Source organism: Cupressus sempervirens, chromosome 5 (genome assembly GCF_028749045.1).
Source record: "Cupressus sempervirens isolate cs-2001-9-10 chromosome 5, ASM2874904v1, whole genome shotgun sequence".
NCBI classification, from domain to species: Eukaryota; Viridiplantae; Streptophyta; class Pinopsida; order Cupressales; family Cupressaceae; genus Cupressus; species Cupressus sempervirens.
In genome coordinates, this window is record NC_143122.1 from 296,508,511 (window position 1) to 296,531,898 (window position 23,388).

Consider the following 23,388-nt stretch of genomic DNA (forward strand, 5'->3'; position numbering starts at 1 on the left):
CAGCAAACTGAATAGCCTCACACTCAGGCATGGGCCTCAATGAAAGGTATATGTCCAACTTGTGGACCCAAGCTCGTGCACTAGTGTCTCCTGAGCCATTATATGGGGCCAATGTAATCTTCCCAGTAGCTCTATTGAGGTCATAATTCTGCTGCTGTTGTGGTAGTCTATTACCACGATCTCCCCTGAACTTGGTTGTATCTCTACGCTGTGTACAATACTGGGGAAGAGGGAAGACGTCCCTAACCTCAGGAGGTAGAGCTCTCCACTTAGCTGTGGCCGTCAAAACTGACTCCTGAAACCCCACTTCTGGTGGTTCCACCTGCGCTGGCCGTTCACCTGGTATGAATTGGGGAAACAATGGCCTATTCGTAGTAGGTGTACGATGGCGATGCCTCCTACTGGAATGGAGGGAGCTCCCAACTGAAGAATGGGATTGATGGCTGCGCTGACTACCAGCCACTGAAACTGATCTACTTTGCCTGCCTCTGTGTCCACCCATCTCCAAACGCTCCAAGGTATCCTGTAACCTGTCTAGAGCCTGAGCGATCCTAGGCTGAGCAGTGAATAGGGTCCGCACCATCTCTCTTTCTTCTGCCTCTGTAGGCATGCCGTCGCCAGCAACACCCTGTGCCTCACCCATAGTTGGTATCTGTGCGTCTCTGGCGGCCTCTGCTTGCTACTGGTTTCTCCTGCGCTCGTAGAATCTGTGTATTTCTCCACCAAGATGCATAGATTTGTATTCAATCCACCAACTAGTGACTACCCAGATGCTGAAATGATTTATCAAAAACTTTTATCCAATACCCAGATGCCAAAATCTGTTCTGACAATTTCTCACAAACCCTACAGGCTGGCAGGATGTAAGCTTTGATACCACTGAAAGATCCCTAATGGATCTCTGCTGCAAATCTACTGTAGATTTATTCTATTTTTGTTCTTTCCTGTTTATTAATGTTTTCTTGTAGAACTAGACGGAAATGCAGAAGAGTTTGTTTGTTTTTGTGTTTTTGATGATTATTCCACATAGAAATGAGAAGTAACAAATGGAAAGAAAAGAGTCTGAAAATAAATAACAATATGCAGTAAAGTCAGAGTTGATACAAATCGTACCAAGCAGATCTCTGAATTAAAGAGCCAAATAAAAGATCCAGTACATTTCCTCTAACAATGACGCCACAACTGGCTGATGAAAATGGGCTGATAAGATGCAAGATTCTGCTGTTGAGTAATCAATTTTTCTATGTATCCAAGTGCTGCAAATGACAGAGTACGGCTGCAAGTACGGCTGCAGGAAATGGCAGTATACGGTTGCTAGAATTCACCTTCTATATGCCAAAGAACATGCCCAACAAAACAAACTATAGGCCCAAGCTGAAGTGGCGTCTACCTTCCTCCTGAATACTGTTGAAACTACTGACAAACCAATACCCAATGCTGCTGAGGGTTACGTCCCAGCCAGCAATTACTCTGGGGTTTGCATCCCAAAAGTAAATCGCTCAAGCAAAGCAAATCTGAAAAGAAGTGTTTGAAAAATATGCATAATCATGAGAAATGGTGCCCATCTCCTTATAACCCCTTGCAAAGCAATTCGAACCCTAAAGTGATCCCCAATTGGTGTTGGCTATAAAAATGAATTACATCTTATTTTAAAGTGATCACGTCACTAGAAAATGACCTTTTCCACCATAGTAATAAATCCTCTCACCGAATTGCCCTGAGACCAAAGAAGAAGATTTAGAGAATTTCAAGACCTTTCCAATGAGCTATCATAACATGGGATACGCATCTAGATGAGGCCAAAATTCCCTTATTACTCCAAAATGGCTATTAACTTAGCCTTATTTAAATACTAAACACTAACTTAAGAAATATTAAAAATATAACCCAAATAGCCACAAACTGTCCAACTGACATCACAAACCATAAAATCATCCTGTCACCTATCTGTGACTAAAGTCGGAAATCAAAGATCCACTTGTAGTCTCATCCCTAAAATCTAGGGATGCTCCTAAAATTTAGGAAACAAGCCCTATCCCTCTGAAATTGAACCCAAAGGGTCATCTCATGGAAACCCAACCCTGGGCATGATCATACCTCCTAAAAAGTAGGAATGAACCCCATAAATGTAGGAACTGCCTCCTAAAAAAAAGGAACGTCACCCAACTGATCAATACCTACCAGAAAACCAAGTCCCCAACACTGAATAACCATACTGGGTCTCTATCCAACCCTGTCAGCCTACAAGACCCCATAATAAGTTGACTCACATGTCTCTGTTAGACTGAGCTAGAGTAGGGACATGACATATTCACAAAAAAAGAGATAAATGTGCATATTTGCAAAACTAAGTCATTTCATAGTATGAATATATCTTGCTTGATCATTGATCAATGCCAAATGTCAACAGTAAACATTAAATACTCTCTTCTTAAGCTATCTTGATGATGTTTGGTGGTGCCACTTGTTAGAGGAGCATAAGTTAGGAAAAGAAACTAACCTTCCACGCAAGGAAAAAGAACATTTGTATGTGACATGGTAGAGGACAAGAACGTAAAGTTGAAGAAAGTTAACACTTTGGCATATGTTGTAGATGCCTTGATGAAGCCTAAGAGCACAAGCAATTTTAGATGGTGTTTGGAGTGTATGGGCATTATAGGCATTAGTAGTTGAAATCTTGTGGTTTCGATTAGCTATTCAAAGGTGCTTCCATTAGGCCTTTTTGTATACTGAATTGTTTTCTTTGAACATCTTGGTTAAACTTGTGTGTAAAGTTCAAGAGTTCATTTGATCAAGTCTCGTTTTGCATATGTACACATCCTATCTCTCTTTCCATTCTTTCCTTTGTTGAGTTTGTTGTAGATGGTGTCGTTCATAGTGGTAGGCATCACTAGTGGTCTTCCTTTCAAACTCCCTCTCATTTGTTTGCATTTGTGGAGGCCTTGGATGACTCAATATGCTCTTTGGATATAGGTTTTACAACTACTTTTGCATTTGTGGAGGCTGGGCCTACCTTGGAACCCAACATTTATAGGACCATGAAGAAATTAAGGAAGTGACTTTCTAAAAGGTATCCATGATATTGAAAGGATGTCAACCTTCAAAAGGGTTATAATTATGAATAGTTGCGACTCTTCTAAAATATTGTGATTATAAAGTATTGGGACTTTTCCAAAGGATTTTATTTATGAAGTGTTGTGACTTTTCGAAAGGATTATAGTTATGAAGTGTTGCAACTTTTCAAAGGATTTGTCTTATGAAATGTTGTGACTCTTGGAAAAGAAGAAATAAAAAAGTATATTTTGTCCTTTCCTTATAATTAGAAAAGGAAGAATTTTAGAAAGTAAATATAGAGTTGAGATAATTCTAGAAGGAATAATTCATTAAAGGGACAACTACGGATAGAGCCACATGGACTAGGAAAAGAAGAAGATAAGAAAGGTATTTTTATGGATTATATTTGTTTAATTATATTTATGAATTTATTTATATTAATGAATCATACTTGTGGATAATATCATGTTAACCTATGGGGTTAGCACCATGGATATTAATGAGATACCATTTGGTGGTCTTGCTTTTGGCTTTCCTTCGGCTACACTTTCGTCTCCCATTGGACATTAATAAATTTATGTTGTCTTATCTATCTCAGGTCTTTGTTGATTGTGAATTTGAGACATGTAAAACAATGTTGGCCTATAATGAACTTGAACTTATATACTTCTCAGTTCCAGGATTAAGGTTCCTCTTGTGTTTCTTATCTCCCTTTCATACCTTGAGCCCCTTTTGAATATAAGCTTTTGAATGATAAATAGGTTGGCGGTGTTGAACTTGAGCCATCGTACCTCTCATTTGGTGCATGGTACAAGGTTCATTATACATGAGAATATAAAGGTGGGTAATTTAGAAAGGTGAATAATTGTAGAAAGGGTAATATTTTGGGCATCTCAAAACTTTTAAATTTCAAAACTTTCTATGAATGAAAGGTAATTATTACAAGTTAAAGGCCTTATGTGTTAGTGACTACTAATTAGTGTATGTAAAAATAATGTCATTTCAAGATTGATCTGGCACAAACAAATTGATATCTAGAGCATGGAAATCAAGTATATGGGTTTCATGCCTTTTAAGAGACATCGAGTTAGTTGTTTCATCATCAAAAGCCAAAAATTGTCAAGTGACAAAATCGGTGCTATAGTTAATGAGTTCTTTTCTTTAGAGTTAGCAAGAAATTCAGTTTCTATGGAAGGTGAGTTCTTAAACTTCCTATAACCATTATTATTTCCTAGTTGCCAAGGGAAGTTATTTGAATTTTCTGCATTTTGTGGTTGGGTACATTATTTGATTTTATGTTTGTTCAAATTTGCCACAATACCTTGTCAAAGTTTAGCCTCGGGTTCTGATCTCTTGTGTTCCTTACCAAAATTTGGGGACACTTATCTAGGTCATGCTAGTTTAGAGGATTTCTAAGAAAGAGTTAAAAATCCCACAAACTCTCCTATGATGCTAAAATAGTTGACAATGACCTTATAGAAGCTTGTTGCTTTTCCTTCTTTTGTGCAATGCCCAAAACTAGTTTTTGAATTCATGAATAGATATGATCCAAAGCCTAGATGTATTAGGTCTTTGGATGGTGGTGTATTGTTGGACATTAATAGGGAAATTATAATGGCCATAATGAAAATACTGCCGAAGGAGTCCCATGTAAGATGGACTATCAGCACATCTTATTGCTTCTTCTCCGAAGAGAAAGTAAAATACAAAAGTGTGATTGCCAAAAATTGGCTTCCAAGACTCCAAAAAGGTTGTTCAAGGCTGCCCACAGCATTAACTAAAGAAAACCTCATGACGGAGATTAGGGATATTGTCATTTCTGTTACATAGACTTGAGGGTAGCTAGGAAGCATTTTTCTAGGAGTATTGGATGTACTTTTTCATCGAAATACTTATTAAAGGAGAGCAGTACTTAGACTAGACGAAGATTATAGTTGAAAAATGACATGAGGATCTGAGTAATTTTCTCAAAAATAATTTTTAAATATGTTCTTATACCTCTTTTATTCTTGAGCATGCACAAGGCAATGGAAAAGATTGTATTATGAATCGTTGATTGATGGAGATACAATTTTTCCTTCAACCCGTATATGTTTGTTGTAATGCCCGCTTAGAGATCCTTGGAAATGACGATAAACATAGACTAACATTTTTTGTTTGTTAAAATAAAGCATAAGGACATGCATAACAATCAAAAGATCATAATGGAAATTGCCCACAAAGATTATAAAAGGATTAATGATGCTTGTTTTGGAAGGAATTGCAAAGGAATGCTACTATGAGAATGCCAATCAAGGCCATGCAACTGGTGAGTACCTAGGACAGCTACTTCATTCAGTTTCCCAAGTTTACGTTCATCAAAGTTGATGGTTTTGAAGGTGAACCATTCCGGCTACCACAATATGCCTTAGACTGCTTTATAGTAATTGATCTTTGTAGATAATTGGCCTATATTAGATAAGAAATTAGTAACAAGGCAAAGTCCAGGTGTCTCCTTCCCTATTGAATTGGGTCATTATATTTGTAAATCAGTCTTAGATGCTCTGAACTTGGAAACTGAGCATAAAAGGCTATGCACAAGCTCATTTAAACATAGAAGTAGAGTTTTCTCATATCCCTCAGTTATAAGATTTCTACGAAGATTGTTATGATGAATTTGAGTTTGGAAGAAGAATGTGGTCCATATTCATTTTGAATCAAATAACTACTCTTAATTTGAAGATGTGTATTGTTGGGATTAAAGATGAGGGAAAGGATGTGGTAGACATACAGTATAGTGAAAAAATACAAGCGGGCAAAGGTTCGAGAAAATAATAATTAGTAGCTTAATAACATCCATAAGCACAAGCATTGATTCCTCCTCACAACCCCTTGTTATTTGTTCTAATGAACCTATTAACACTAGTGTTGTAGGCATCACTAAGATTAAAATTGAAGGCTCAATTGTGAAAAGATCAAAGATATGTTTTGTAAACCATTCACCTGCCTGCACTACTCGAACTAGGAGTGAATGCAAAGGCAAGAAGACCTTTGACAAGAAGATGTTTGTGGATTTCAATACTAATGAAGAGATTGACAATACAATGGAAAATTAGAGATTAGAAGTGCGCGTGAGAGAACATTGACATAGAGAAGCAACCTGAAGGTATGTTGGATCCCACAAGTTCCATGGTAGCATTGAATGTGACACCAACCTAAGTCTCTCTAGAAAAAGTGATTTGGTCCCGATGACATCTGAAAGAATAAAAGAATGGAAGAATTAACAATGTTGGAGTATGGTACAATGTAGAGATCTGGAATCTCAAAATCCCTTTTGACTTAAACAATAAAGAATGCAAGAATGGAGTTGTGAGGGTCAATCACCTCGAGCGTGGCCTCTTTATAGTGCTATAACCTTTTGACACACTGATGGACTTCTCAACCCATTGCAACTTGGAACATGGCCTCTTTCAAGGCCGCATCTGCCTAGTCAGAATATTCACTCATTTTTGTGAAGGTCATCTAGGCCTCATGTGGTACTCAAATGAATCTTGCATCCTCATCCGTGACCCTCTTCTCAAAATTATGGGAGGAACCAAACTTCTCCATTTTCTCCTTTAAACATGCCATTAGAGAATAAAAAATGGTAAGTCCATCTATACTATTCGGGTGGGAACTTTTTGGAACATGTGGTCTTCTCTATATACACTGCAAACTGTGCAACATACTTCTCTATTAATGATGGGAAACGAATGGACGACTTTCATGCTATACTCATGACATCCATCTGAGAATGAAGCTTTCATTGACCAATTTCCACAAAACATACATCCTTGTTTCCAAGAATGTTGGCCGTTACTAGCTCATCTTCACATAGGACATGTATCTTTTTCAGGCTCTTTATTTGCTTCCTGTGTCGAGCGATGTCAATATTCCATACACCTACCTCATTGCAAACTAGTTGGCTGATTTGTGTTGCTTCAAAATAATAACGAGTGGACTCGGAGAGGAAGCACTAGATCTTGTCCACTTTCTTAGAGGTGCATTGGTTTGCAAATGTGATTTTTCTTGTCATTGTCTCGAAAGAACCCATCTCTTCCCATGTGGTGAATGCAGGGGCTGGTGTGTCAAGAGCCTTAGAGGAATTGAGAGATGCTAACTCCCGCAAAATTTTCTTACACTAGGCCAATTTAGCTTGCAATATCTTTTTTTATTTTTATAACTCTTTCTTGATGCTCTTGCACACCATGCTGGTGACATCATCAAAGTTATTGAGTTCTCCCCACTTTATCTATTTTCTTAGATTGACTTGAGTAGGTTGGTAATCTATAAGGGTGAGCTCCAATTGGTCTTTATTCGGAGGTGCCATGACAACCTTGGCATCATTTCTCTTTGTTCATTCCTCCTAGTGGAAAACTAATTTCTTGCTTTCGTCACATTCTTCTGAGTTGCGAATTTGGCCACGATATCCTATTGAGAGCCTTTTTAGTGTTGTGAGGGTTTTTTCGGTCCGAACCTAGACTCTAGCTATCAAGGAAGGGCTAGGGCATTAAGCTCTATGGCTATGGTGTCCTGGGTAGTGAATATTGTTCCTTGTGTTGTTCCTATTTCTTTGGGATAAGGGTTCCTGGGCTTCTATATCACTGGCTATTGAGAAGTATAGCTATTAAGTTTTAGGTTTATGGTTTACCCCACTTGATTGGTTTTCGCCTGTTCACAAACCTATTTCTTTTTTATCTATATTTCTCATTTCTCCTATTTCTTTTGAAGCTCCTCTTTCTTTTTGATCTCTTAATATCTTCTTTGTAGCCTCCATGGATTTTTGGTGAGCATCCTCCTGTTGTTTCATTTTTTCTTCTTGTTTTTGGAAGGCCTCATGCTCAACCACATTCTTGTTTTCTTGTTTGAGGTGTACTCTTTTGTGCTTTCTCTTTTTTGTTCATCATCCTTCTGGGTGACATCGTGTTCTTTGAGCAATTGGGCCTCATTTTCTCGAGCCTCTTGTTCCTTTTGGCCATGGTCCTCTTCCATTTTCTTTTTCTTTTCTTGTTCTACTTCTTGGAATAGGGTGGTCTCTTCCTCCAGAGCGAGCATCATACTTATATCTTTCGATTCCATATGGTTGAGCTTTGTATAACCTTGTACATCCTAGAAAGGCAACTCCTCATTGGATGGAACTTGTTGTAAGGAGCGTGGGTACCTGAGAAGGGAATCTAATACGGGAGGTCCAGGATGCCATTGTTTGTTTTCCTCGAAGCTGGCTAGGCCCTAAAACTCTTTATTGGAGAAGGGATAAGAGGAGTGGCTTCATTTGACAATGTTCTCTCGTTGACTTGATAGATGTTCAATGGCATTATCTTGGGCTTAGACGATGAACTTGAACCAACTTAGGTGGTCATTACGGGAACCAATCCACTGGTAACCCACCCTTTTGGGACATCTATGACAATTGTTGTTCTTAATGGGGCTATAAATGCGAGGGGCATGACAAAAAGCCCAAATGTCTGTCACCCCTTGTTTAGCGGAAAATTAGATTTTTGTGCTTGTTGTAGCTTTTGCACAAATTCTTCAATGTCGGGCTTACGTATAGGGTCTGCATTGGGAACTATGTCCTTTCTTTTTCCCTTTAGGTCATAGGAAACCCTCTTATAATTAAACTTCCAGAGGTTTAAGCTCTTTAGCTTAAAAAACTACTTCCTTACTAGCGGTGTTGTTGACGCACTTATAGTGGTTGAGGGTGAAGGGGAATTCGACTCTAGGCTTATGCTTTAAAATTGTTAGTGCCTCTAGGATTTGTTTGCAAAACTCGAGAAAAATCACTATATTTGTACAATGTCGAGGAAGGAGGAAAGACTTCATAGTGAAAGTAGCTACTTGCAAGTACATACATGTCCAAAATTGGGTGAATTGGCACCCCCATTTATCTACAAGCAGCATGGTGTTTTTAAAGAGCTAGAATCTGATGTCTCTTGGTATGTTTATCCTATAGAAAATGGTGTCATCGACGTAGTCAAAATTTACTGTGAAGAGATCAAAATGCAGCTAAGGGTAAAACTTGTAGGGGAAGGCATTATGCGGATCCTCTCCTCATGATCCTTGGGTTCGCAAGCCTATCTAATGATTCTTTTTTCTGGCCACCAACCAAACGACAAAGGAAGCAATGTAAAGTAGCAACTTGTGGAGCTTCTTGGAGATATGTGCCCAATCAAAACACACATCTGCTTGCATTTTCCAGCTATGAAGTAATACATCTAGGCCTACTAGTACTTCACATCTAAATTCCCAAAAATGCAACAGAGTATTATGATAGTGGCCTAGAAGTAGGTCATTTTCATTTCATACTTTTGTGGGTGAATGAGCTAGTTCTTATTCAGAAAAACTTCAAGAAAGCAATGAATAAATCTCCATCAGCTTGAATTTTGCATGAGAAAACACAAAAAACTGCCCGAAGTTGCTTGAGAATGCAACAGCCTCAAAAGATTCAGCAATTTAGGTTGTTTGAAGCTTTATCACACTTAGAGCTCACAACTTGCTGCTTATAAGTTGGTGAGTTTAAAATGAACTACAAAAGACCTTTTATAACACATTGGGCTCAGTGCATTAAATTGAGCCTATCTTGAGCTATTGCCAAGTGATGTTTTGGGCAACAGAGGCTAATACTGTGAGATCCAAACTCTATAAAGAATCGAACAACTCCAATGGAATTATGCAAGGTTGGACGATCCGACCAAAAAGAAGACAAAAAAGGGACTGACTTTGAAGTCTTAGACTACGAAGCCCTGAAATGAAAATGAAGAAAAACAAAAGAGAAACAAAAGGAAAGAGAGGGAAAGAAGGGGGACCCAACATTTTTTCAAACAAAATGTAGGGATGGGTATGCAAGGCAGAACACTTTCCTCAATAGATTGGTTTAAGAAGGTGTTTTAGTACACCTTGCTTCCTTTCAATGATGAGGGGTTTAGAAAAGGTCTAGAAATGATTTGATTGGCCTTAGGACTTTCAATAGGATGTAGTTAGTAAATGGCCACCAACAGTAATTTAGGGGCATGTGTTTATGTGACATTTGAACATTTTCTTTCGAAACTACAATTACCTTGCAAACAAAATATGATTCTAGAAAGCATGTAGAGTTTGATATACAACAAATAGAATATAGCAAGATGCTAATAATATTTTTAGGAGTTAAGAAAGTTATTAAAGGCCTCTAAAGAAAGTTGTTGAAAATTGACAAATAGAAAGGTGACCTTAGGGTATATGGATCTTCCAAACAGAAAGACAAGTTTAAATTTAGCCCAAAACATTGCAAATGCTAAGTAATTTGTATATACCAACTGAAAACTCTTTTTTCAAACTTTTATAGTTCTCACTTTTGAAGCTCAGTCCAGATGACAAGAAAAACAAAATTAGCAATGTCAGCTGCTCTAGACACAATAATGTGCTCTATGAGCGTGTCCATCATTCACAAAATATGCTTGCAATACAATGCCACAAGAAGAAACCCATACGTTCAATATAATTTTTTCACAGTTTGCACAATGAAGCTACAATAGCATAAGAACAACTAAGGTTTGCAGAGACCCTATGACTGCTATTACAGAATATAAGCTACAGTACAATGAATGTTACAAGTTGGTATATAATATATATAAGATACACCACAAAAAGATCTGTATGGACATCAAAAGCGGGATACTAGTAACAATAGTAGCATGTATAACACGTCTCCATTGAGCTAGGAAAGTGCATACCACTTCTTTAAGTAATTGCCTATTAATGTTTGAGAGAGATATCAGGTCATGCAAATACCTGCCTAAGTAGGTTTATCCTAGGTACATAGTAATGCAATAAAGCAATAGGTTAAATGCAATAAAGTATATATGCACTAACAATATTGAGGGTATTTCCAAAATGATTTCAAATATTTTCAGAAGAAACTGACACCAATACCACATTTCTACTTCAAAATAAGTTAACGTGATAAGGTCATCTAAAGGTGGAAAGGATACCAAACAAAAATCACTTGTAATTGTATCGATTGCTTGCAAGGCTTACTGTTTTGATTAAATTGGCATGTGTATTTTTACAAAGGTTAAGGAGCAAGATGTTGATATCTACAATTAAGAACAAGCAAAATGTTAAAGAAAAACACTCATTTAAAACAAAAAAAATACTTATATTCAAGAGTTAAAGGTCTTAGTGGTGAAGGAGTAATATTTCAAATAGCAATTCAAGGGAGTATTACTTCAGTAAACATATAATTCTGATAAGAATTAAAAATTAGGTGGAAGCCACCCTTGGAGCACTGACATAATAAAGATATTTCTAGTGTGATGGGAGTTGTATAATTTGATGTGTTTCAGATTAGTGGTCACAACTAATTAATGGTTGTTAAGGCTAATTCAGTTATATTTTTCCTCCAAGGTGTTGTAATTTGAATCTATTTCAATTCTAGATGTCAAAAACATCTCTTAGTTTTTTTCTCTATGGCCTATGTTTGTCTCTCATTTTTTAATATTTACCATAATGTATGAAGGGTTGTTTGCAGAATTGGTTGCATACGAGGACCATCTAGCCCAACCAGCTATGCCCTAAGCTTTCTGTGTATGGATGGCCTTCTTCAATTTCTAATGCTTTGCAGGATTATCCTCTCTTTTGTAATGATCCGACCTCCAAGCAATGACAAAATAATGGCGTAGGTGCTGAGCAGGGACTATTCAGTCTGAATATGGATGCAAGAAGTCTGTACGGGGGCTAGTGAAAGGCCGTATGTTTGCCCAAGAGGCCGTATGGACACCAAAATGGTTGTGGGATATAACACCAAGTCCGTACGGTGAATAAGCTTGTCCGTACGGTGTTTGGGAAGGATGACACCCCGTATGTTGAGATGGATGCCATTCGGTGGTACTTGAAGGCCGTATAGTTGTCTATACAGCCGTATGGTGGTATGAACAGTCCGTACGTGGTCACTAACCAAGCCGTATGGGTGGCCTAAACTGTCTTCCAGAGGGTGCAGAGATGGCAATGACGCTGCTGAGAGAGGTTGATGATGCAGAGCCTCACCTTGGAAAACTCAGGAGGAAATTAATCACTCAACTGAGTTGCTTCAAGGGGCACATACACCCTCCAGGATCAAACTAAAACCAAACTTGACTGTTAACAAACTGGTTTTTTAATACCCAAGGAAAACTAACCTACGACATGAACTTTCCTAACCTCCTGTCGCAACATTTTTCTGCACCAAACTTAATGAAATCCGACCTGAATCTTTTGCAACGTATTTGTAATACATATTCAGGAAAATAAAACCTAAAATCAACCCGACCACAAATTGACCAGCAAATAACATTTACTAATCTTTAAACCTACACTATATTTTCATGCGTGGATTTTTAAACTTGATCTTAATAAACATTGACCACCGATATTGAAATATTCAGACCCTTACCACCTCTGAAATTCCATATATATAAGAAACTTTTCCCTTTACCACATTTAAACTCTATGATCTTCCACATACCGATGAATATATGAAATATTCAACCGGTTCACAAACTTAAACCCGCGCGGTTGCATGCATTGATAGGAAGGATGGAAAAGAGAAGAAAACAGAAAATAAACTTATATACATACTCATCTGTGACCATAGAACTGATCATAGAGAGTTAAATGATTTCCATCAGCAAGGAACGACTCTCAAAATAGTTTATGCCAGACTTGCAACACCCAAATCGATCCTACTGTAATACAATCCAAAAAAAAAACTCTAAACTATGAAGGAATACAAAGAATCAACTTACATATGATTTGTAAAATTAGAACATTCGTATATTTTCAGAATGTTGATTTCCAAGAGATGGTACAAAAGGAAAAATCACATTTCCAACTGAAAACGCAGAAAATCAACACCAAAAATTATGAAAAGCTTTCTATTCTCTCTGCATTCGATCCTTCTATTACATAAAAAACTGGCTTTTCTCTCTATCCAGTCGGAATATGAAACATCTCCTTCTCAAGAACATTTCTTGAAATCATGAGAATCCAAGGAATCAGAAAAAAACTGTCACCAACTTTCTGTCACAGTCCAGAATTTGATTGGATTAATTATTGAACACCCAAAATTATGACTTAAAGAAAACTACATAACTGAAAAATCAACAGATACATTGTCCTAAGTGGCTATACCTAGAAGGCTCATCGAATTACCATTCTAGTTATGCCACCACACATAGGACTTAATTGAAAACATTAAAATTTAAAAAAAAAACATAAAACATAACATTAACTTCTTGTTGCACTTTCAATAATGTTACTTCTTGTAGCATTTTTCTGATCTGCCACTACAGCAGGTGATACCACGTGTGCCGTATGGTGTTACAGGGGAACGTATGGCTGTGAGAAAAGGCTGTATGACTAGGGAGAATGCCGTACGGAATGCAGGAAGCCGTACAATATCTCTAGGTGCCCGTAAGGTTAAGTGGAAGCACAAAAAACTGGCAGTACTTAGCAAATAAGACTGTACGGGAAATGGTGAGTGTGGAGAGTGGAACAAAATGTTTCAAGGGTAAATAAGTCAATGATGCTACTCAGAATTGCAGTAGGAAACATACACAAATTGCAGAAGTAGGGCCAAGAATTCACCAACAGGAGCAAATATGCAATTAAGTCCTCAATTTACCAGATACAGACCAAGAGGAACACCAACGGAATAGGGTGAGGGTTGAATCCCATTGAAACCGTATAAGCCAAATAGGGAAGGTCTTTCACTTTCGAAATGGCAAACAATGCCGAACTCCAAAAGGAATCCGTAGTATAAAGAAATATAATCCAAAGCATACCTACAGACTACCTATGAGCCACGCTTAAATACCCATCGGGATAAGCTTTCCGAGGGAGTACAAAGTTAGCCGACGGCGACACAAACTACGAAAACTAAATAAAAATGGGTCTGAGATAAAATAAATCAATCGACCCATTACAAAGATTAAATAAGTACATTTATTTTATGACGGGGACATTACAGTCCTCCCGTCCCAAAATTTGCTTGTCCTCAAGCAAGTGCAATGCTGGGTGCTGGAAGATGTGTTCACCTTCCCACATTGCATCATCCATCGATAGATGTCGCTAACGTACCAAGTACTCCCTCACAATGCGGTTCCATAGGACCTTTTCATGCACTTCAAGAATCTCAGTAGGTTCCAGAATGAGCTTTCCTTCCTCATTGAGTGGTGGAAGGTCGGTAGTGACTATGACATTTTGCTCGATAGCCTTCTTCAGACAGGAACCATGGAAGACATTGTGAATGCGGCTACCCTCTGGAAGTTCCAGTTTGTACGCTAACTCACCGATGCGATGGATCATGCAGTAGGGACCATAAAAATGCGGCTTTAGTTTCTCCTTTCCTGTTCCTTTTAATGAAGACTGTCGGTATGGTTGAAGCCGGAGATAGACCAGATCCCCCACTTCAAATCTCCTCTCTATTCGGTGTCTGTTCCGTACACCTTTTATCAATTTTGTGCCTGGTGCAGGTTTTCTTTCAAGCTCCTCAGAATGTCCTGTCCTTCCTGAAGCCAATCCTTCGCCTTTGGAGTGTGACTGTCGCCTAGAAGTATGTCGATGAAGGAGATTTGTTTTTGCCCATACAGAGCTTTGAACGGTGCCATCCCGATTGACATTTGATACGTGGTGTTGTAGCAATACTCCCCGAGATGGATCCATTTTACCCATGCACGTTGTTGAGCCGAGACATAGTTCCATAGGTAGCCTTTGAGTCATTTGTTCACAATTTTAGTTTGGCCATCTATCTGCGGGTGGTAACTTGTGCTCGGTGATAATTCTCTCCTTGCCATCTGAAACAGTTCTGTCCAAAAGATACTGACGAATCGACCATCTCGATCGTTGACGATGTTTCGAGGTAACCCGTGCAAGCGAAAGACTTCCTGGAAAAATAGTTTGACAACTTGTGCAGCTTGAAGGTCCAAGGGAATGGTGAAGAAGTGAGCATACTTTGTCAGTCTATCAACCACTACGAAGATGCAGTCCTTTTTGTTCACCTTGGGAAGACCTATTATGAAGTCCATTGATATACTTTCCCACTTATGTTCGTGAATCGGCAAAGGCTGTAACAATCCGACAAGAAGAGTGTCTTCGAACTTGTTTTGTTGGCAAACCGTACATTCTCTAACATGTTGCAACACATCCCCTTTCAGTCCCTTCCATGAAAATGTCTCCCGAACACTTCTGTAGGTTTTAAGAAAGCCGGGATGTCTAGCTAAAGGGGAGTCGTGCACTTCCTTCAGGATCTTCTACTTCAGTTTGGATTCTAGTACCAAGTATATCTGGTCTTTATAGTAGATGATATCATCTACCACTCTGTACCGATCATCATGGATGTGGCCATCCATTATCTCACAAGCAAATGTATTCCTGGAATATTCTACCAACAGTTGCGCCTTCTAGTCAGCTGAGATCCGGTCTAGTGAGTAGATGGTGGGTTTTCTGGACAAGGCATCTGCAACAACATTGTTCTTTCCTTTTACATATTCAATGTCGAAATCAAAAGACTGAACTTTTCTTACCCACTATTGTTGCTATTCATTCAAGTCCCATTGCTCTAGGAAATATCTCAGGCTGTTGTGATCCGTAAGGACAACAAACTTGGCACCAACCAGATACTGTCGGAACTTGGTCAGTGCATGTACGATGGCCAACATTTCTTTATCATAAATAGAATACAGGCATTTTGCTGGTGTAAGCTTCTGGCTCTCATAGGCGATGGGGTGTCTGTCCTGCATTAGAACCACTCCAATGCCCTCCTCGGACATGTTGCATTCCAAAATGAACGGTCGGGTGAAGTCAGGCAGTGCTAGAACTAGGCAAGTGCTCATGGCCTCTTTAAGCTTATCAAATGTGAGTTGTGCTTCTTCGTTCCACTGGAAAGCCCCTTTCTTCGTCAGATCCATTAAAGGTGCACTGAGCTGAGAAAAACCTTTGACAAATCTTCTTTAGTAACTGCATAATCCGAAGAACCCTCGTAGATTCGTGAGTGATTTTGGGGGAGGCTAGTTAAGGGTAGCCTGAATATTCTCCTGATGCACTTGAACCCCGCATTGACTGACGACATGCCCTAAGTAAAATATCTCTGTAATCCCAAACTCACATTTGGACTGTTTGGCGAATAGGGACTGCTTCTCCATGATACTCAGAACCTCGTTCAGATGCTTCATGTGCTCCTCCCATGTCCTGCTATAAATAAGAAGATCATCAAAGAATACCAATAGATACTTATGCAACTATCTGTTGAAGATGCGGTTCATGCACAACTAAAATGTGGTAGGTGCGTTGGTTAGACTGAATGGCATGACCAAGAACTCATAGTGTCCGTAGTGGCAGCGGAAGGCTGTTTTCTCCACATCTTCTTCTCTCATTCGGATCTGATGGTATCCGGAACGGAGATCTATTTTTGAAAAATAGACTGTGCCATGCAGCTCATCCAGCAGCTCATCTATCCTCGGGATGGGGTACCTGTTTTTTATCGTCCTTTTGTTTAGCGTGCAATAGTCCACACACATGCGCATTGTTCCGTCCTTTTTGACTTACACCATGGATGACGTGAACGGGCTAGAACTAGGACGAATCCTTCATTTCTCAAGCAACTCCTGAATCGTCCATTTGATCTCATCCTTGAATTTCTTGGGGTGGCGGTATGGTGTGGTTATGACTAGTTTTGTCTTGGATTCCAACTCTATTGTGTGTTCAAACCCCCGATGCGGTGGTATGCCAGGTGGAATATCCATGAAAGCTTTTTCATGCCTACTTAAATTATCCTGAAGTTCATCATCTTGTGGAGGTGTTCGGTGCCCCTTCATTGGTTTTGTTGAGATAAAACAATGCGTAGCCCACTCAATGTCATCGTGCCGCAAGATTGCTTCCATTCGATGCGCGGAAACTTCTTTCGAACCTTCATTTGCCATCCCTCGAAGGACAAACTTCTTTCCGTCAACCTCAAAAGTGAAGTCCATCTGCTTGAAACTCTGAGCGTACTCATCAAGTGTTTCCATCCACTGTATGCCCAAAATGACTTCCATGTCATCGAGGTCCACTATGAAAAAGTCCTCGATCACCATGTGATTTGCCATTGTGATGCTCAGCTGAGGAACAAGGTGCGTGCAGGGCAGGAAAGTCCCTTCGACAACCTTGACCTAAAAACCTGCATGTGCTTCCATAGGGAGATTTCTTCGCTTTCCCAAGGATGAGATTATGAAGTTCAAATTAGCTCCGCCATCCAACATTAGCTTACTTTGTCCTTGAAGGGTACCCTACACACAGAAAACTGTGCACCTCGGACTGCCAACCAATGCAATGGATCCCCTGAGTTGTACCAAGGCGGCAATCCTCTTCGTACGATTTAAATTGGCCATGCTGGTCATCTTCAACTGGCATTTCTTCCTGTTCGTGTTCATCCTCATCATCGAACACTACCTCTATGTAATGGATCTTCCCCTTCCCGAGACATTGGTGGCCGGGCTTCCAAGGCCCCTTGCAACAACTTCTTCCTTTGGAGTTCTTGTTGGGATGCTTCATCCAATGATGGCTTCTTGGGCAGTGGTCTGTCCCTCAGTTTCGGATGTGAGTGACTCTGAGAGGATGAGGATGATGCCGATGACGATGCCATGCTTCGTGCCTTGCTGATCGCTTCCGACAGGGTTGACGGATTGAATCCCTTCACCCAACCCTTCAGTGGTTCTGCCAGCGCGTCCATAAAGAGCACGACCCGCCTTCTTTCAGAGATGTTTGTGAAATTCTCTAAAATTCTACGATGAATTGATCTACCAATCTCGTTTGCCTCAGTTGCGCCAGATCCTTGAAATTGAGCTCGGGGTCTTTTCCATCAAATCGTTCTATTAATCTCTCTGTAAACTCCGCATAGGTCTTTATTTGATCATGCCCTAGTGTGATAGTGTCGTAGTGCCACCATTCATGTGCAACTACCTCCAAGTACAACGCGAAAAATTTGATTGCTTCTTCTTCTGGCATAGGATTTAGCTAGAAGTATGTATTGGCTTTCATCACCCACGCTTGTGTTGAAATGGAACCCGATTCGTCAAATGGAGATAGATTCACCTTACTCAATTTTCTCTTGAGATCATCGTTAAAGTATCCTCCTCTGTTTCTGCCTTTTAAGTATCTCATCCTCAGATTTGCGTAATCTTTGTAGGAAATGTCCTCTTCAAGGTTTGCATTCCTCCAGTCCTCTCTTATCTCTTCGAAAGTTGGTAGTCTCTCTCCGTGATGGGAAAGCCAGCATGGAAGGTTGAGAGCGTGCTGGTTGAGGGTGTGGCTTACCCGATACTAAGTCCGCACTATGCCCATTTTGTTCTCCAGATATTTTGTTCTCGGCCAATTTCTTGAGGGTTTCCTCCATGAGTCGTTGCATATCCGTGATCTGTGCCTGATTCTGAGCAAGTTCCCTCAGAAGTGCCACAAGTTCGGCGCCCGTTGGTTCCTTTTCATCAGCCATTCGATCAACGGAATGCGTCCTTCTTCTCTTTCGGCTATAAACTCTCATTCACCGTCCACAGGGGCAAGATCGGAGAGCTCTGATACCATTGTAATGATCCGACCTTCAAGCAATGACAAAATAATAGCGTAGGTGCTAAGCAGGGACTGTTCAGTTTGAATATGGATGTAAGAAGTCAGAACGGGGGCCACTGAAATGCCGTATGTCTGCCCAAGAGGTCGTACGGTCACCAAAATGGCTATGGGATATAACACCAAGTCCGTACAGTCAATAAGCTTGTCCGTACGGTGTTTGGGAAGGATGACACACCGTACATTAGAATGGATGCCATACGGAGGTACTTGAAGGCCGTATAGTTGTCAATACAGCCGTACGGTGGTATGAACAGTCCACACGTGGTCACTAACCAAGTCGTACGGGTGGCCTAATTTATCTTCAAGAGGGTGTAGAGATGGCAATGATGCCGCTGAGGGAGGGTGATACCACATGCCGTATGGTGTTACAGGGGAACATACGACTATGAGAAAAGGCCGTATGGCTAGGGAGAATGTCGTACGGAATGAAAGAAGCCGTACAATGTCTCTGGGTGCCCGTAAGGTTAAGTGGAAGCACCAAAAACTGGCTATACTTAGCAAATAAGACTGTGCGGAAAGTGGTGAGTGTGGAGAGTGGAACGAAATGTTTCAAGGGTAAACAAGTCAATGATGCTACTCAGAATTACAGTAGGAAACATACACAAATTGCAGAAGCAGGGCCAAGAATTCACCAACAGGAGCAGATATGCAATTAAGTCCTCAATTTACCAGATATAGACCAAGATGAACACCAATGGAATAGGGTGAGGGTTGAATCCCACTGAAACCATACAAGCCAAATAGGGAAGGTCTTTCACTTCCAAAAAGGTGAACAATGCCGAACTCTAACAGGAATCCGTAGTACAGAAAATTATAATCCAAAGCATACCTACAAACTACCTATGAGCCGCACTTAAGTACCCATTGGGATAAGCTTTCCGAGGGTGTACAAAGTTAGCTGACGGCTACACAAACTACGAAAACTAAATCAAAATGGGTCCGAGATAAAATAAATCAATCGGCCCATTACAAAGATTAAATAAGTACATTTATTTTATGACGGGGACATTACATCTTTTTAAAATAATTGAACTAGTTTGGTCATCATTCTTTTAACATAAACCCTTGAGCTTTGTCTTTCTTTCTATTTCTAGTACTTTGCAAGGTTCCCCCACACACTTTAGCAACTTAGCCCACTTTTCTATATAAAATTGTGCTAGTTTGGCAATCAATTCTTTTAGATAAAACCCTATCTCAGCTTTTAGTTATTTTATTTTATTTTGCAAACAGTAACTTTTGCTATAGTATATGTTGTAAGTTCCACTGCTTTTGATTATTTTTATCATTATTGGGTATTAAATGTATTTTCAATTTTTCTAGTTTAATTAGTGCACTGGTATGTTTTGTTTCTACATATGAATGATGTCTTTTCGTTGACTTTCTCTTTATTATTTAATACATTTGGTATCCGTCTTAACTAATAAGGATGACATCTTAATAATTCTCAATAGAAATATTTCTATATTTTCTCACATGGAAAATTATATATGATTTACTTCATGTAACGAGGAAAAAATTGAACTAATCTCTATTTATGAGATAGGTAAGGAATTATAGAACTGACTGGGATCTACAGCTACATCAACCTGTGGCAGGAAACTATTATCCTGTAAGTTTTGCATATTTCAATATAATATTCAATCTCTATACATCTATTTGTGTAGTTTTGTGTTTCAAAAGTTGTTGGTATGAATCATGTGATCAACACTCACTGAAATCTGAGTAAATTAATAATGTGCTATGTATATCAGTAATGTAGTATAAGAAACGATGTGATAGGCATCACAGATGTTTAATTTTAGAGTTATATTTCTATGTAAACAGGCTTTCAGTGAGTTTCAATGTGTTGATGGTGCCATAGTGTTTAAGATTTAGTATACCAATTATTAATAACTAGTGGACGTGTATTTAGAACCCCGAAAGCATTTCTTTTGCAACATTTACCAGGTTAATCAAACTACTATGAGATACACATCTATCTATAAACAAAATTTTCACTGATTGTCTAAGAAAGATGGAAACCTTTTAGATAGCTTCTCGAAAATACTATACATCTTAAAGATGTATCATAGAATTTCTGAGAACTTGAACTGTAGCAAAAATATACTGCAATACTGACAAATATTAGTCCCAGTCAATGGCAAAAAGAAAATTGCAGAAATGTGAAAGTAAATGGGCCTCTGAAGACTGAAGTCATATCTGATTGGATGGTTTGACAAAAGGCTGAGAAGTGTACACTTAGTTTATGCAAAACAATTACCTAATTGTCCTGGAAGTCCAGCTGGGACTGTGGTTAGAATGTTGAATGGTATTTGGAGCTTCCCTCTATCTTTAAACTGTTTTTGATCCATAAGTTTTATTATTTCCGATCATATTCCTCAATTGGCATTGCATACTTCAATTGTGATTCTCTGAAACTGAAAATTTCAAAATTGAGATGAACATAGCTTCTAATTTTTTATTTCTAGATGTTTAAGTTACGCAGTGAAAATTTGTGAAAAATCTAGTTTGAGACATTTTAGTAGTATCAGAGTCTGGACCTCACTAGCCTACTGGGTTGAAGTTGATGAGTGGGCAAAGACAATACTATTTACTCTGTTAGGCAATAAAACATGACTCATTGGATAGAATGTGAGATGCTCAGATGGATCTAAGTATTTTGGCTATGTGTGGTGAGAGGATTGAAAAGAATAGTTGATGTAGTCACTTATCTCACAGAGACAAGAATTAGTGATGCCAACAATGGAGGGAACAATTGCCACAATGATAATTCAATCAATGGGAGGACCAGACATTCATTAGATCCCTGGCACCAATTCAAGATGTATGATTCTCACCTTTCCTCCGAGATCCAAGAAACAATAGGATCATGCTCCTTAATTGGTAAAGTTACAAAAATAGTTCAAGTAGGATTGGCTCAATGGAGGATTGCAACCAGACATGTTCCTCATAGACTATATGGATATAAGGATGAGACGCTGCCCCACCAAGGGTAATAAGGACTATAATAATGATTTGAGGTGGAAGATATGCACGTTAAATCTCCCGTTCTTTAGTGTATCCTAAAGATCAACAAGATATGCTTGGATAGAAAAGACTGATACATATTTTTAGCTTAATCCAATGCTAAAAAATGAAGCAATCAAGTTTGCAACATTAAACCTCGATGATATTGCTCATGAGTTGTACCATCATAGGATAGTTGCCTTGGGATATGATTAGATCACCTCCTACCGACATTTTCAATGGCAAGAATCTAGGACTCAACTTTAAGGAGTTAGCGCAGCCAGCACAACCAAGAAGCAAGGAGGATTAGTGGATAGCTACATTGCCAAATTTTAGATGCCCTCAGTTTCAGTGACTGATATATTGGAGAAAAAGCTGATAGTTCTTTTCATGGATGGCTTGATGGATCCTTTGATGAGTTGGGTCAAAGCGCTTAGCCCCAACAACTTCCAAGAGGCAATCAAGAGGGCTTGTGACATGGATTTATCTAGCTTGAAGAATGAAGCTCCACCTATTGCAACTATTTTGCAAAAGTATAATGGCAAGAAATCTTGGGAGAAGGAATGGCTCCAACAGAACCAACTAGATGATATGAGCAAACAAGACCTACGAAGGAGGAACTTGTGCTTTAGTTGCAATGAGCCATGGGTTCCAAGACTTCAATGTCTTTCCAAGGGAAAGATCCACCACATTGTAATCATGTTAGATAATGAGAAGGATGACATTGATAACAAAGTTGAAGAATCAAAGGAGACACCTCTTATGAAAAACTTAGCTCTACTTGGGAAGAAGAGTGGAATTATTTCTACTCTTTCCACTATGTTGTTGTTGGCTAAATTTTTTATAAACTATTGAAACCACAACTTGCAAAATTATGACTTTAGGCAATGGTGTAGTGAGATAAATCATTCCTCTTAGTAATAGGGGAGGCTCCATTCTTATTGTAGGTGGCTATAGTAGAGACCTAACTGAAATTAACAAATTGGTGGTTCTCTGAATCAACTCCTTTTTTTCAGGAATGATTGTAAGGGAAAAACAATCACTTGTAATTTTTAAAAAAAAAGTACCTAACACTATGGTAATACTGGTGGCTCAGTATTTGACATAAGAACAACTCCTAAGACAAAGTTATAATTATATTTCGTTGATTAAGAATAAGAACCCAAAGTCTCATGCAATTAGGTCATTTTGATGAGGAAATCGAATAGATAACAAGGAACAAATTCTCTTGCCAACCATCCAACTTGAATTAGTATATTCTAAACTTAAGCACATAGTTTTTAATTCCAAGTACTTGCAGCCATTATCAAACTATAACAATTTTGTTTCTAGAAGCTCAAACTCTTCAAGAAGCCAAATCGAACACTCAAATGCTTGACACGGATAAACTACAAACTGAATCAAAGATTAATTGATCAATGAATGTAAGAATACAAAGATATACTTCAAGTTTCACAAGACAAAGCTTGAGAATACCCATGTCTTTATTAAATTCAGAAATTTTATATCTAAAAAGACAGAGGTTGCAAGTTACTACCAACTTCAACATAGTTTTCTCGCATAAAATAAAAGATGATCATTTACAATGAACTTTGTCCTTTATATAGGAAAAGAAGAGAGAGAAAAGTGGAGAAGAAAGGGGAAACCCTCAACCACCTTGACTTATTTTGTAAAAAACTCCTAACTAAGTTTGTCTTA

General features: G+C 38.9%; 1 protein-coding gene across 10 annotated transcripts in view; it reads left to right on the forward strand.

Moving 5' to 3' along the window:
* LOC149555741 (alpha-mannosidase-like) overlaps positions 1-23,388 on the forward strand; it is a 317,266-nt gene that overhangs the window by 134,327 nt on the left and 159,551 nt on the right. For all 10 annotated transcript variants that reach the window (XM_089829886.1, XM_089829889.1, XM_089829888.1 and 7 more), the window contains one exon: positions 20,228-20,293. In XM_089829886.1, the coding sequence (XP_089686012.1) occupies positions 20,228-20,293 (66 nt within the window). The remainder of the gene's footprint in view (positions 1-20,227; positions 20,294-23,388) is intronic.